This window comes from Ranitomeya imitator, chromosome 4 (genome assembly GCF_032444005.1).
Source record: "Ranitomeya imitator isolate aRanImi1 chromosome 4, aRanImi1.pri, whole genome shotgun sequence".
Classification (NCBI taxonomy): domain Eukaryota; kingdom Metazoa; phylum Chordata; class Amphibia; order Anura; family Dendrobatidae; genus Ranitomeya; species Ranitomeya imitator.
Window position 1 is genome coordinate 359,512,008 of NC_091285.1, and position 14,585 is coordinate 359,526,592.

The 14,585-nt window shown below is 43.5% G+C and overlaps 1 protein-coding gene across 5 annotated transcripts in view; it reads right to left on the minus strand.

Annotated features, from left to right (window-relative positions):
* The window catches only part of KMT2E (lysine methyltransferase 2E (inactive)), a 197,802-nt gene that overhangs the window by 53,642 nt on the left and 129,575 nt on the right, over positions 1-14,585 (minus strand). For 4 of the 5 annotated variants that reach the window (XM_069765100.1, XM_069765097.1, XM_069765102.1 and 1 more), the window contains 4 exons: positions 13,220-13,337; positions 12,940-13,049; positions 11,204-11,462; positions 1,849-1,947 (listed from right to left, as the gene is read on the minus strand). In XM_069765100.1, the coding sequence (XP_069621201.1) occupies positions 1,849-1,947; positions 11,204-11,462; positions 12,940-13,049; positions 13,220-13,337 (586 nt within the window). The remainder of the gene's footprint in view (positions 1-1,848; positions 1,948-11,203; positions 11,463-12,939; positions 13,050-13,219; positions 13,338-14,585) is intronic. The other variant, XM_069765101.1, reaches the window with a different exon arrangement.

Sequence of the window (14,585 nt, forward strand, 5' to 3'; positions counted from 1 at the left end):
CCGGACCTGCGACGCCCATCGGACCGGACTGCACCGGACCGCCCCCCTGGGGAGTATAATCTAACTTGTTTTTCTTATCTTTCAGGATACATCGCTGTAGATAAGCCCCTAATGGCAGTGGCCGCAGTTTATAGCAGCAAAATTAGGTGACAAATTCCCTTTTAAAAGATCTTCCACAAGCCGAAAGCACTTCAACCTCATTTGAACATCCATGCTGATTTCGAGTAACGAAGGTATGAACTGGCTAAAGGTACCTTCACACATAACGATATTGTTAACGATATCGTTGCTTTTTGTGACGTAGCAACGATATCGTTAATGAAATCGTTATGTGTGACAGCGACCAACGATCAGGCCCCTGCTGGGAGATCGTTGGTCGCTGAAGAAAGTCCAGAACTTTATTTCGTCGCTGGACTCCTGCTGACATCGCTGGATTGGCGTGTGTGACACCGATCCAGCGATGTCTTCACTGGTAACCAGGGTAAACATCGGGTAACTAAGCGCAGGGCCGCGCTTAGTAACCCGATGTTTACCCTGGTTACCATCCTAAAAGTAAAAAAAACAAACACTACATACTTACCTACAGCCGTCTGTCCTCCAGCGCTGTGCTCTGCACTCCTCCTGCACTGGCTGTGAGCGTCGGTCAGCCGGAAAGCAGAGCGGTGACGTCACCGCTCTGCTTTCCGGCCGCTGTGCTCACACAGACAGTACAGGAGGAGAGCAGAGCACAGCGCTGGAGGACAGACGGCTGTAGGTAAGTATGTAGTGTTTGTTTTTTTTTACTTTTAGGATGGTAACCAGGGTAAACATCGGGTTACTAAGCGCGGCCCTGCGCTTAGTTACCCGATGTTTACCCTGGTTACCGGCATCGTTGGTCGCTGGAGAGCTGTCTGTGTGACAGCTCTCCAGCGACCAAACAGCGACGCTGCAGCGATCCGGATCGTTGTCGGTATCGCTGCAGCGTCGCTTAATGTGAAGGGGCCTTAAGTAAAGGTATGCATGTGCATATGTATGGTTTGCTTGGAAGTGTGGGTGTTAATCCTTCTCACAGATTGCCTTTAAGCAAAGCACAGTTGTGTAAAGGCTTCATGAAGTAAAAACAAAAAACAAAATTAAATATGTTCAACAATTGTTCATATTCAACCACAGAAAACCCTCAGAATTAATTGAATTTCAGAAATTAAAACAGAAAAATATGATCATAATCAGTTTTCTCAGAAGTCAGGAAGCAGTAGTGTCTAAAACTTTGCTCCTATTGTTTTCCATAAATTAATATCAAACTTCACATTGCCGGTCCCTCAAAAGACATAATCGCACTGGTATGGATGAGCTGGCTACAGTAATTTGACACCATCTCTGTTATTTTAGGCAAAGCACGGTTATCAAGCATCATATTAGCAAAGCATATATGACTACGCATGAAGTACACAAAATGCATAATAAAAATAAAAGCAAAATTATTAGTTATATCAGCCTGTCAAAAAAATGCTTTATCTTGAAAGATTTGACAGCTAAAAATCTTTAAAAAAAAAATTAAAAAAATGAGATGCACTTTTAAGCTTTCTTAAATATAACCAACCAGCACCATCTCTGAGCACTGTATATAGAAGCAGAATGTAGCCATAAAAACAATACAGATATGGAACAAATTATCATATTTTACCAAATAAAAGAGCCGAGTGAAATGAATGCACCAAGCAAGCTATTAATCAGATAATGATGCACACAAGGAAGCAATCATTAAAATGGTTTTGTTCTGAAGGCCAAGAGGAAGCAACAGTCAGCATGGGAAGAGCAACTATCACTTAGGCCAAGTGACTTTAACTAGCCACTATCTTCCCGACTTACCATCTTCCTTTTCCTCTCTGCAATCTGCTCCTCAGACTCCATTTCTACTTCATTGCTAACAGGTGTTTTTTCTTCTATATCATCAATAAAATCTGGCTCCTGAAAGATGGAAATTACTGCTTTATAGAAGCTCTACTGCACTATGTTCTCAAGGGAAACTAAGACTACAATAGCTATACATCAAGTTAGTCATCAAATCGAAAATTGCTAAATGGCCAATTTCATGCTAACTTGAAGTCAAAGGCAGCCTCCTCATCAAGCCAGTTTGTTGCAGAATGTTTCATCCAGTACTGAATGTAGTTAAACTTAGAGTAAAGTAAGATCCAAGTGAAACTGGCACTTTATTTTTGATTGCCTAATGTAATACTTCCTACATGAGCAACTGAATACAGTAATCCCTCAGAGTAGTACAATATCTCAAATTCATTTGCAGTATGTTTTTATACATGTACCTTATAGAAGGCACATCGAACGGTCATACAAATTATAGATTTTTTTAATGCGTCTTCTTACTAAAGGAATGTCTTCACTTGCTTTTTCTTGTCCTTTTGGTCCATTTAGAATAAATTCACACATGGCAGATTTGTTGCAGAACTGTGGCACTAATCTATCCAACTGAATGCCATTAAAGTAAAAGTACCTGAATTTCAGTCACAGAAATTTCTACAATAAACCTATCCTGAGTGAAGTAGACTTTAAAAAGTTCCTATTGATGCCCCCCTCTTTTAGAAGGTCAAATTTGTTTTAATATTGTGGATAACACTATTTGTAACCCTTTTTTGTTGACTTTGGAACCATTAATACAAGGGAAGGACACTTTCCTCCAGGAAACTTTATGAAGTTAAAGGAGACAATAATATAAAACTCAGATTAACCTTTTACAAGCAACTCCTCATGAAGATTAACGCTTTAGAAGCAACCCTATCATCTTCTATTAGCATATCTTCATAATACATCTTCATATATGAATGATAAATATTCAGCAAGAAGTAAAGTTCAGCGTTGTGGTGAGAGGTAAGGAAACATTTTGTTTTGAGGATTCCTTGCCCATTTGGATTCATTGTTGATTTAACCATGTCAATGATTTTTTTTGTTATAATTTATTAGGAATAGGGATTTTTGGGTACTCACTGTAAAATCATTTTCTCCGAGCCAATCATTGGGGGACACAGGACCATGGGTGTTATGCTGCTGCCACTAAGAGGACACTAAGTTAACACAAAGAATTACTCCTCCCCTGCAGTATTCACCCTCCTGCTGGCTCTAAGTGAACCAGTTCCATAACAAAGCAGTAGGAGCTTAACATTTAACAAGAATGAACTATGTCAAAACCAAGTCAACACAGAAAAAAAATCAAGCCAATACGCTAACAGGGTGGGTGCTGTGTCCCCCAATGATTGGCTCGGAGAAAAGGATTTTACGGTGAGTACACAAAAATCCCTATTTCTCCTACGCCTCATTGGGGGACACAGGACCATGGGACGTCCTAAAGCAGTCCCTGGGTGGGAAACAATCCACTGCAATTGCTCCTTGCACCCACAAGTTACAGATGCGGCAGCACTGCCGCCTGCAAAATTCGTCTGCCGACTGACGCATCTGCCGAGGCCTGAGAATGGACATGGTAATGTTTCGTAAACGTATGCAGGCTGGATCAAGTCGCAGCTCTGCAGACTTGTACTGCAGATGCTTGGTGCCGGATGGCCCAAGACGCACCCCACTGACCGAGTAGAATGAGCCTTAATCCCTGCTGAGATGGAGTGCCTCTGACTCGGTAGGACTCCTGGATAGCTGAACGAATCCACTTAGCTTTGGAAGCGGCTAGACCTTTCCTTGGCCCTTCTGGGAGCACAAACAGGGCATCTGACCTGAGGAAAGATGCCGTCCTCGAGACGTATCTCCTAAGAGCTCTCACCACGTCCAGTGTGTTAAGAGCCTTCTCGGTGCGATGTACTGGTGCCGGGCAAAGTGAAGGCAAGACAATTTCCTCATTGAGGTGGAAAGATGAGACAACTTTCGGTAGAAAGGACGGGGATGTTCTCAAAACCACCTTATCCTGATGAAAAATGAGGAAAGGAACTTGACAAGACAAAGCCGCCAGCTCTGAGACTTGTCGGATGGACGTGACCGCAACCAGGAAGGCAACTTTCCATGACCGAAAAGACAGGGAAACATCCTGCGGAGGTTCAAAAGGAGCCTCCTGCAAGACTCCAAGGACCAAATTAAGGTCCCATGGTTCCAAAGGCATCTTATAGGGCGGCACCATATGGGAGACTCCCTGAATGAACGTCTTCACCTGTAATCTGTTGGCAATTTTACGTTGGAACAGGACTGACAAGGCTGAAATCTGCCCTTTGAGAGAACTAAGGGCAAGACCCAAGTCGAAACCCGACTGAAGGAATTCGAGGATGGAAGGAATGGAAAATTCAAGGGGAGGGCGACCTCGGGCCTTGCACCATGAGAAGGTCTTCCAAATGCGATGATATATACGCATAGACGTAGGCTTTCTAGCACTGATCATGGTAGAAATGACTTTGAGAGAAGCCTACCTGTGTCAGCACCCAGGACTCAACGGCCATGCCGTCTAACACAGGGCCTTGGAGTTCTGGTGGTAAATGGGGCCCTGGGACAACAGGTCTGTGCGATTTGGTAATCGCCAGGGGACATCGGCGACTAGTTGAACTAGTTCGGCGTGCCAGGCCCTGCGCGGCCAATCTGGCGCAATCAGAATTACTGATATCCCCTACGCTCTGATCTTCTTGATGACTCTCGGCAGCAAGGGAAGCGGGGGAAATATGTACGGAAGCTGGAACTGATGCCACGGGTGAACAAGTGCATCTGCCCCGATGGCCGCCGGATCGTGGGACCGAGCTATGAAGTTGGGAACCTTGGAATTTAGCCTGAGGCCATCAGATCCACGTCTGGGGTTTCCCAACAACAGTAGATCTGGTGGAAGATCTCCTGATGGAGAGACCACTCTCCGGAGTCGAGACCTTGACGGCTGAGGAAATCTGTCTCCCAATTGTCTACTCCCGGGATGTGAACGGCTGATATCATTGAGCATTTTTCCTTGGCCCAATGAAGAATGTGGCCTACCTCTGACATGGCTACCTTGCTGCGTTTCCCCTCCCCCTGCCGGTTGATGTATGCCACTGCCGTGGCATTGTCGGACTGAATGCTGATGGACGACCCGTCAGGAAGGGTTGGAACTGAAGAAGAGCCAACCTGATTGCCCGTATTTCCAGGATGTTGATGGGCAGGCGAGATTCCTGAAGAGACCAGCGTCCCTGAGCAGTGTGATGGTGGAACACTGCTCCCCAGCCCAGAAGACTGGCATCTGTTGTCACAACTAGCTAATGTACTGGGAGAAAGGACTTCCCTTGATTCAGGGAGGACTTCAAAGTCCACTACCTGAGAGACTGTCTGACTCGCTGGGGAAGGAGAAAACGCCGATCGAGAGAGAACGGGTTCCTATCCCACACAGCCAGGAGAGCATGTTGTAAGGGGCGCAGGTGTAGTTGAGTGAATGGGACCGCCTCCATAGCTGCTACCATCCTGCCGAGGACTCTCATACTGAAATGAAGAGAGTGAGAATGAGGTTGGGAGAGCTTCTGAGCTTCCCGTTGTAAGACTTAGATCTTTTCTGGGGGAAGAAGTACCAACCCCTGAGACGAGTCCAGTATCATTCCTAGAAAGGAAATTCGCTGAGCCAGTACTGGGGAAGATTTTTTGAAGTTTATCTTCCAACCCAGGCGAGAAAAAGTATCTATTGTGATGTTCACAGCCTCCTTGCAGTTGCGGAAGGAGGGGCCTTTAATGAGGAATGAGGATATCGTCTAGATACGGTAACACCACCACACCTCGGGTATGAAGGATGGCCACGGCGGCCGCCATGACCTTGGTGAATACCCTGGGAGTGGTGGCGAGGCCGAAGGGCAGAGCAGCAAATTGAAAGTGATCTTCCTGAACTGCAAAGCAAAGAAACCTTTGATGAGAAGGTAAAATGGGAATGTGGAGGTACGCGTCCTGGATGTCTATGGATGCCAGGAACTTGCCTTTTTCCATGGAGGCGATGACAGAACGAAGCGATTCCATCGGGAACCGTCACACCCTGACAGACCTGTTCAGCAGTTTTAGGTCCAGTATGGGCCGTACTGTACCATCCTTCTTTGGAACAATGAACAGGTTTGAATAAAAACCTTGAAATCTTTCGCTTTGAGGGACCGGGATAATAACCCCGTCTTCCTTTAGAGAGCTTATGGCCTGGAAGAACTCTGATGCCTTTGCCCTGAGAGGAGAAGACAGGAAGAAGCGATTTGGTGGAAGAGAGGAAAATTCTATCTTGTATCCGGAGGACACTAGGTCGCGGACCCACTCGTCGTGAACGTCTAAGAGCCACGTGTCACTGAAGGAAAGCAGGCGGCCGCCTACTTTGAGGGTGTCCTCCGGATACCGCAGGGAGTCATTGGGTGGGAGACCTGCCCGGTCTGGACCCTCTGGACAGTGACTGCCTAGGCCTGCCTCTCCAAAAAGGGGAAGGTTTGTAAAAGGTCTGAGGACCTCTATCCCTACTTTGTGCCCGGCCAGGTCCGGAAGATGTGGAAGTAGAGGACCAATTTGAGTTGAAGCGGGGGGGGGGAAACGGGACCGAGCCTGCTGCTGCTGGTTCCGAAAGGGCCTCTGTTGTGGAAGAAATTTACTCTTCCCTCCAGTGGCGTCGAAAATTACTTGGTCAAGCTTTTCGCTAAAAAGGCGACCGCTCCGATATGGAAGAGAAGTCAATGACTTTTTGGAAGCCGAATCCGCACGCCAGTCCCTGAGCCATAAGGACCTCCGGATGGTGATGGCGTTTGCTGCTGCTTGCAAAGCAGTTAGCAGCGTCCAGGGACGCGGTAACTACAAAATCTACAGCTCTGGCTATCTGGGTAGCGAGGTCTGCTATCCCAGGGGGGAGATCGGTATCCAGCACCGCTGCAGACAAGACCTCAGTCCAGTGGGTCATAGCCTTAGCCACTCACGTAGCAGCAAAAGATAGGAAGAGTGCGGCTGCTGAGGCTTCAAAGGCTGAACGCACCCATATAGTCGATCTGACGATCAGTTGGGTTTTTGATAGAGGCGCCCTCCGAAGAGGAAAAAATAGATTTAGTAGCCAGGAGTGATACCAGAGGATCTGCCGGGGGAGATTGAGACCAATCTTTTCTTAGATCCTGGGCAAATGGATATTTTGATTCCATGGGCTTCTGCCCTGTGAATCGTTTATTGGGAAGGATCCTGTGAGATTGAACAATTTCCTTAAATTCGGGATAAGTAGCAAATACTTTGTGAGCTTGCTTGGTCCTCTTAAAGGACACGGCATGATCCGTTTTAGATAAATGTTCCTCCTCAAGTTTCAAAGCCTTATTCACTGACTCAGAGAATCGAGAGTCTCCTGATCGTGATGAAATTCCTGATCTAGGGACGTGTCAGAATCGTCCTCTGAAACAGGTTCTCTGCAAGCCCCAATGAAAGGGGAGCTAGAAATGGAGCTCTCAGAACCCGAAACTCGGTGATGGTCTGGGGATATGGCAGGAGTCCTTTTTCTGGAAGGGCGAGAGCCCATAGGCGAGGTACTACCCCTAGAGTACGAGGGGTTTTGAGGATTGGAAGCGTCGTCCGTAAGAGTGCCCTGGTTAGAGGAGGGGTCTCGGAACGATTCTAACGCTTTTGCCAGGGATGCCATAGACCGGGTAAGGGGTGTAGCCCACTCAGGGGGACCAGGCTCACTGTGTTCGGTATCAGTAACAGGTGGTTCCTGAACGGTCACGGTTCCTTACAAGAGGTACATGTAGCGAAAAATACAGTGTGGGTTTTCCCAGACTTTTTTTGAGGCCTTGATTGAGACATAGTAGCTTTGAGTAGAGCGCTTACTAGCAGGGGAAGGGTTAAGATATGTATCTGCAGCTTACCCAGGTCCTGTGTCTTGAGTCCCCAGGGGAGGTCCACAATGTATGGTCCTGAAGGCTGTAGACAGTTATCCGGAGATTAGGTGAGCTGAAGCAGCGCTGCAGGATCAGCGCTGTGGGTGTCCCAAGATGGCCACCGAGATCTTGCGAGAGCGCTTCTCAGGGAACGAGAAGCGCTGGAAAAGATCGGCGGCGGTAATTGCCGGTGGGCGTGGCTAAAAACTCCGGCCTGTATGAAGGGGAAAAGGCGGGGACAAAATTTAAAAAACTTGCGGTTGCGGCGTCGCGACCGCTATTCGTGCCCCCGAACCGCGCTCCTTCATAAAAATGCTGCACTGCGGACCACCCACGGACCCGGGCTTTATGCCCTGCTAGAGATGCGGACCTTCCATACCCCGGGGACCAGGACCCCCCAGCGCCTCAGCCCCCGCAGTGTACTCACGGTAGATCCGGTGGAGAGGTGCTCAATCCACCGTCACTATAGTCAAAGAGGGGGTGGAAAGCTTCTGCCGCCTTGCGTCATCCGCTATATCAGTGGTGATGCAGTGGGGGGGCTGCACGGACACCATACATATTTATTTATGTCCGGCTATGCACCTGACTCCAGGAGAGGTAGATGGAGGGCTACTCCATGTGGTCACCTGCTATGGAGGGGGGAGATCGGAACGCGAAGGAACCGTTGCCCATAAGGTGTGCTCAGGGCTGGCATCCAACGTTGCAGGAATACAGGAGGAGCGCTCCACGTACTTGCCTGTTGATGGTTCGGGGGAGATCGGAACCAAGAAAGGGTCCGTCGCCCCCATTCGCTCCTTTAAAGGAAAAAAATAGAATAAAAATAAAAACGGTGGAAACTGGTTCACTTAGAGCCAGCAGGAGGGTGTATACTGCAGGGGAGGAGTTATTCTTTATGTGTTAACTTAGTGTACTCCTAGTGGCAGCAGCATAACACCCATGGTCCTGTGTCCCCCAATGAGGCGTAGGAGAAAAATAGGTAAATTTAATTCTCCTTTCACATTCTATGAAATGTCAAATAGAAAAAAAGATTAATTTGGTAATTTTAGATGCTGTATATAATCAACACCCCACACCTTCACAATTCGTAATGCAGAGTAAAAAAAAAATCTCCAGATTTAGAACGCTGATAAAGTGAACATAAAACTTGTTTTATGTTTCTGAAACATTAAAGGAAATAATTTGATTTGACATTTGAAAAAAAAAAAAAAAAAAAAAAAGTGTTATACAAGTAAAACGCAAAAAGTGACAGTAGCTGAAATTACAACAGCTACATCCTGCCTAAAGGGAACCTGTCAACAGGATTGTGCACAGTAACCTACGCAGTGTCAGTTTGGCGCCGTTACACTGATTAAAATGATACCTAGGTTGATGAAATCAGTCTTGTGGTTGTTTGATCTTTATCTTCAGTTTATGATATGCTCGCTCTTCGGGGCGGCCTGTGGAGGAGTGTGCGCTGCAGCATGATCGCATATGTAATGTCTATATAAATTAATTTGCTTGAGGTTATCCTGAAATTCATTGCAAAAAAAATCCAATAGCCGCTACTGCGCAGGTGCAGTCGGCGCCATTTTCAAGCAATTTTAATTAGTATAACAGTGTCTGTAGGTTACGGAGCACAATCCTACTGACAGGTTCCCTATAAAAAAAAAAAAGCCAAAAGAAGGGGGTAACAGATGATCTGTCACCAGATGAAAAGTGGACACTTTATGCTCTTATATTCTTGTTGCATCCCTGAATATTCTCCTTGGAAAGCCACTTTTGACCTGCTGATGGGATCTCCTGAAAGGTTTATGAGAGAACTGAAATAAAATATACAGATTTTTTAAATCACTTTACAGGAACACAGAGTTCTTTGTCTTAAAGGAATCCTGGGTGTAATTGCGGTGGTCAACCATGTCTACAGTCTACTAATAAGTCTGTGAACCCTGCAGATTTAGAATGGTTTCACCACGAAACCTATAAGTTAAAGCATTGGAGGACAAAGCAGAAAATTATAGTAACTCTGGCAGATCCAGACAGTCCATATATTACACAAAAGTCATTAATCTGAATAGTTGACATGTAATACTGCACTTCACCTGTCATGAAAACATATGGCTATTCGATGGGCTGACATCAACTGCAAAAAAGCGGTTTCCATTAAGTTTACTTAAAGGGGGTCTAGTTCCCCGACAGCAGTTTGCTTTAAATACAAACATGAAGAAAAAAAAAAAAAAAGACTTTACTCACCCTTCCAGGGTCCAAAGCCAAGTCTCTGTTGCTGCTCCTGGTGTCTTGATCAGTGAGCACTTTGAAGCTCATGCTGTCAACTTAAGCAGAGCTCAGTTATAGTCAGACTGCTCGAAAAATATAATTGAGTTGCTGCCTCTGCACGTCTCGCGGCTGTTCGACAGCAGCAACACAAGCAGAGCTTGCATAATTGTTAGGCAATCCATTGCGGCTGTCAAAAAGCCACAAGACAAGCAGTTGCGGAGACTTGACCATATTTTATGAACATGCTGAAAATACTCAATTAGGACACGAGCGTGCTCGGATAACACTATCCTAGCACGCTCGCTCATCACTACTATTTACATGATGTCAGCGCTGCAGACAACACCACACTGGGAGCAACAACAGAGACTGCGCTGGACCCTGGGAAGGAAGGTTAAAAACAAGCAAGAGAAAAAAGTTTTCAGAAACCAGATAACGGCCTTTTACATTATGTAGTTTAAAATCAGCTAGTCAAATGTAGCAAGTGCCCTCTAGGAGACATTTTATTTCATTTAATGCTAAAACGAGTAACACAAGAAAAGCTTGAACTGGCTTGGTTAATGAAGAAATAACTTATTGATCTTCTCAGTGCAAGAAATAAGCTGACAGCAGCTATTGACAACTGATCAACAGGTACTTTTTATATAATAGTTTATGGCAAGGGACAGCAGGGGAATTCCTCCAGAAAGATTATATATAAAATTCTACCTAATATGTACTTGTTGCTTTGTAAGGCAATCAAGAAGTGATTAGAACAAAGATATGCTCTAATAATTAAGTGAGGATATGAATATTTTTAGAAACATTCCTTTCATAAATACCAAAACAAAATTCAGATTGTTACAAATACAGTTCCTAAATGAAGTTTTTTTATCTAGTTTTTACTGTTGGAAATCTGCATTAAACTGTATGATACAGAAATAACAATCAAATAGACCAGATAGAAAAATTTGAGTAAAAAAATAAATACTCAAACTATATCCTCCCAAGGGGCTTGATATGGGGTTTTAAGCGGCTGTTAAATTCATTGCTCCCCTTCAGTGGAAACCATTTCATACCAATTAAATGCCACAATATGGACAACAGCACAAATACATTTGTGTAGGCAGAACAAAAGCACAAACACCAGACTGTAATGCAACAATTACCTGGTTATTAGAGATAGACAGTCGAAGAGGGGAAAGTTTCCTTTGTTTATCTGGGGATTTCAGTTTGCTAATGGCACCATCATTGTCTAGCAGAAAGTTCTGATTTTGAGATTCTCTTTCTTTAGATGTATCCTTTTCTTTTCTTCCTTTTTTTCTCCTAGTATCATAACCACTGATGAAATTTTCTGTTGGTTCAGAACATCGTAGCACGGGGCACTCTGCATTGTCTTTGAGACATGCACAATCCACCTTGTATTTGCTGAATAAACAAAACACCACAGATTCAATATTTCACCATGTGCAGTTGACTCATCAAAAGAAATTGGATTGGCAAAGGGTGGAGGGACAAGAGCTTGCACAGGAGGAGAGTATAGGTGTTATATTTGTAGTAGTGGATAAGCATTTAAAAAAAAATCTTTAATAATGAAAGTGTAATTTCACTTAAAACAAATCTGTTTAAAGAAAACATATCAGCACTAATGACATAACAGTTTTAAGAAAACCTTGTGTGTGAATACAGACACTATAATTTATTGAGTGCTTGAATCAAAAGACTGAGCATGACCAGTGCCTTCTAACCGTAGCTAACTTGACTCATAGGCATATATGAAAACAGTTACCTTCGGTCGGGAGACCCAGTGGCTAGGACAGATCTTCCGATCCGATACACTAAATGCTGAAACTGACCTGCCATTTTGATTCTCCAGGTCATTACAAGTTCATGGACACCAAACATGTCTAAATTTTATTTATTTTTTATCTAAGTGGTGAAAGAAAAAAAAAAAAATTTGCTAAAAAAAATTGGAAATGTTCAGACACCCGTAGCGTCTCCACTTTTCGGGATCTCGGGTCGGCTGAGGGCTTATTTTTTGCTTGTCGAGCTGACGTTTTTAATGATACTATTTTGGTGCAGATACGTTCTTTTGATCACCCATTATTGCATTTTAATGCAATGTCACGGCGACAAAAAAAAAACCCCGTAATTCTGCCTTTTTTTTATATATATATATATATATATATATATATATATATATATATATATATATATATATATATATATATATATATATATATATATATATATATATATATATATCGCTACGCCGTTTAGCGATCAGGCTAATCCTTTTTTTTTATTGATAGATTGGGCAATTCTGAACACGGCGATTTTTTTTATTGATTTATTTTGAATAGAGAAAAAGGGGGTGATTTGAACTTTTATATATTTTTTAAAAACTTTTTTTTTCACTTTTGCCATGCTTCAGTAGTCTCCATAGGAGACTAGAAGCTGGCACAACTATCGGCTCAGCTACATAGAGTCGATGATCAGTTCAACTCTGTATAGCTGAATCGCTGACTTGTTATGAGAGCTGACCACTGGGTGGCACTCATAGCAATCCGGCACTGACAACCATAGAGGCCTCTGGTTGTCATGGCGATGACCGGATGACCCCCGATCATGTGACGGGGTCACCGATGCGCGGGTTTCCGGCCCGATGGCTGGAAGGGAGATTTATATGCCGCTGTCAAGAGTTTGACAGCAGCATTTAACTGGTTAATAGCCGTGGGTGGATCGCAATCGCCGACGTGTCCCGGAAAAGTTGTGGGCTTACCGCCTGAGCCCACATAAAAGCGGGGGCTATTGACATCGGCGTACTATTACGCCCGATGTCGGTAAGGGGTTAAATATAACAAGAAAGTGTCAAAAAAAAAAAAATACGGCAGATTTGACTCACCAGACTGCATAATCAAAGTCAAATGCGATAGTGACTTCTGCACCTTTTGGAATGTTCGAAATTGAATAAATATATAAATGAATTGTTCCTTCTTCAACAATGTGCCGCACCTGCAATATGAAGAAACAAGACTTATCTATACAACACTATTTCATATAATAAAGCAGAGCAGATACCAGCATAAAGCCTCCCGTTTTCAATATCTGATCAATTCTCTTTACAGCTTTAATATTTGAAAATGATAACCCAACAGTAAATCTAGAACAAAGGAGTTCCTTACCTCAGCATTTGGTGAACAAGACCTTCTAATAAATCTAGCTTCATTGCCAAATGTCCTTGCATCAACACACATTTCTAATCCATGAAATTTAGAATAAAATAAAACAAATGGGTATGGTCTATAAAGAAAAAAAAATTGATAAGGATTATTGGAATAATAGTCAACGTAAAAAGGTATAGTCAAAACTAATACACAGGCATTTACTAGGCATATTAGTTTTATGCAATGATTACTAAGCTATAAACTGCCACCAGGGCTGTGGAGTCTGTGACTATTTTGATTGAGTCGGCATAAAATGGACCGACTCCAAAAATATATAATAAATTGGGCACAGTAGTTCTATGCAGTTTGTGATGTAATTTTTTTCATAAGATTTGGGAAAGTTATTAATGTCCTATAAATGTCTGTTCTGTTCCTGATCTAAGCTTCTAGTTGAGAGGAATCTGTGCTGCACTTTACTAAGCATGTACATAATGAGGCACAGCCCTGCTTGCCAGAACTATGAAGTGGTCACAGTTGTCCTGCATTCTGGAATAAAGTATTGTGTTTGAGCATCAACATGGCATTTTCTTGAGCCCTAGTAGGATGTATTTAAAAATGATCCGTTTTCAAATTAGAAAGAGGAGCATCATATGTATATGGGTTACTTAATAGAAATCTTCTCCCATTAAGATGTTATAAGATAGTTACCTCTCCATTAAATGATTGCCTCATGCTGTATCAAGTATCTTTGCAATTTTATCTTGTATCATAAATCCTCACCATTCCCAAGACAAGGGGGATTTTAATTCTGTAGCGTGCTGCTTATAGAAAAAAATCCTACAGGTCAACTCGGAGCACAAGACAAGGAGCACATGCTTGCAAGGCATGGGCTATACAGCTTCCAAGTGCTGATTTGACGTTGGTCAGATTGCTAGAAGTTGGTCGGATTCAGTCTTCCTGTGTTTATCACAAGCTGCAAAGTCAAAGCTGCCTCTGTTAGTGGCATGGGACAGTTCAAAGCTCGGAACATCAGCTCAGCCATGCCGCAGTTAATCTTCAGGATAAAAAAAATCAGAACATCAGAGAGCAGCTTTAATAAAATATAAAAATTTCAGTTTGCAGTACCGATCTTTGATAGGCTGACTATCAGTTACTGATTTAACTGCAAACAGGCTTGCTCGAAGAAACCTTACAAGGGTTATTCTTTTCTTACATGGACACTACATGTAAGCTAGGCAATTTTCTTTTCATGAAAGCTGCACACTTCTCTGTACAAGTTAACAAAAGGACCGATGTGCAGGAACATTATTATTATTTTTTTTTAATGGTGTGCTTAATACAAATGCCCTTTCTCGTTGAATAAACTTGGTGACAGTGCTGTGGG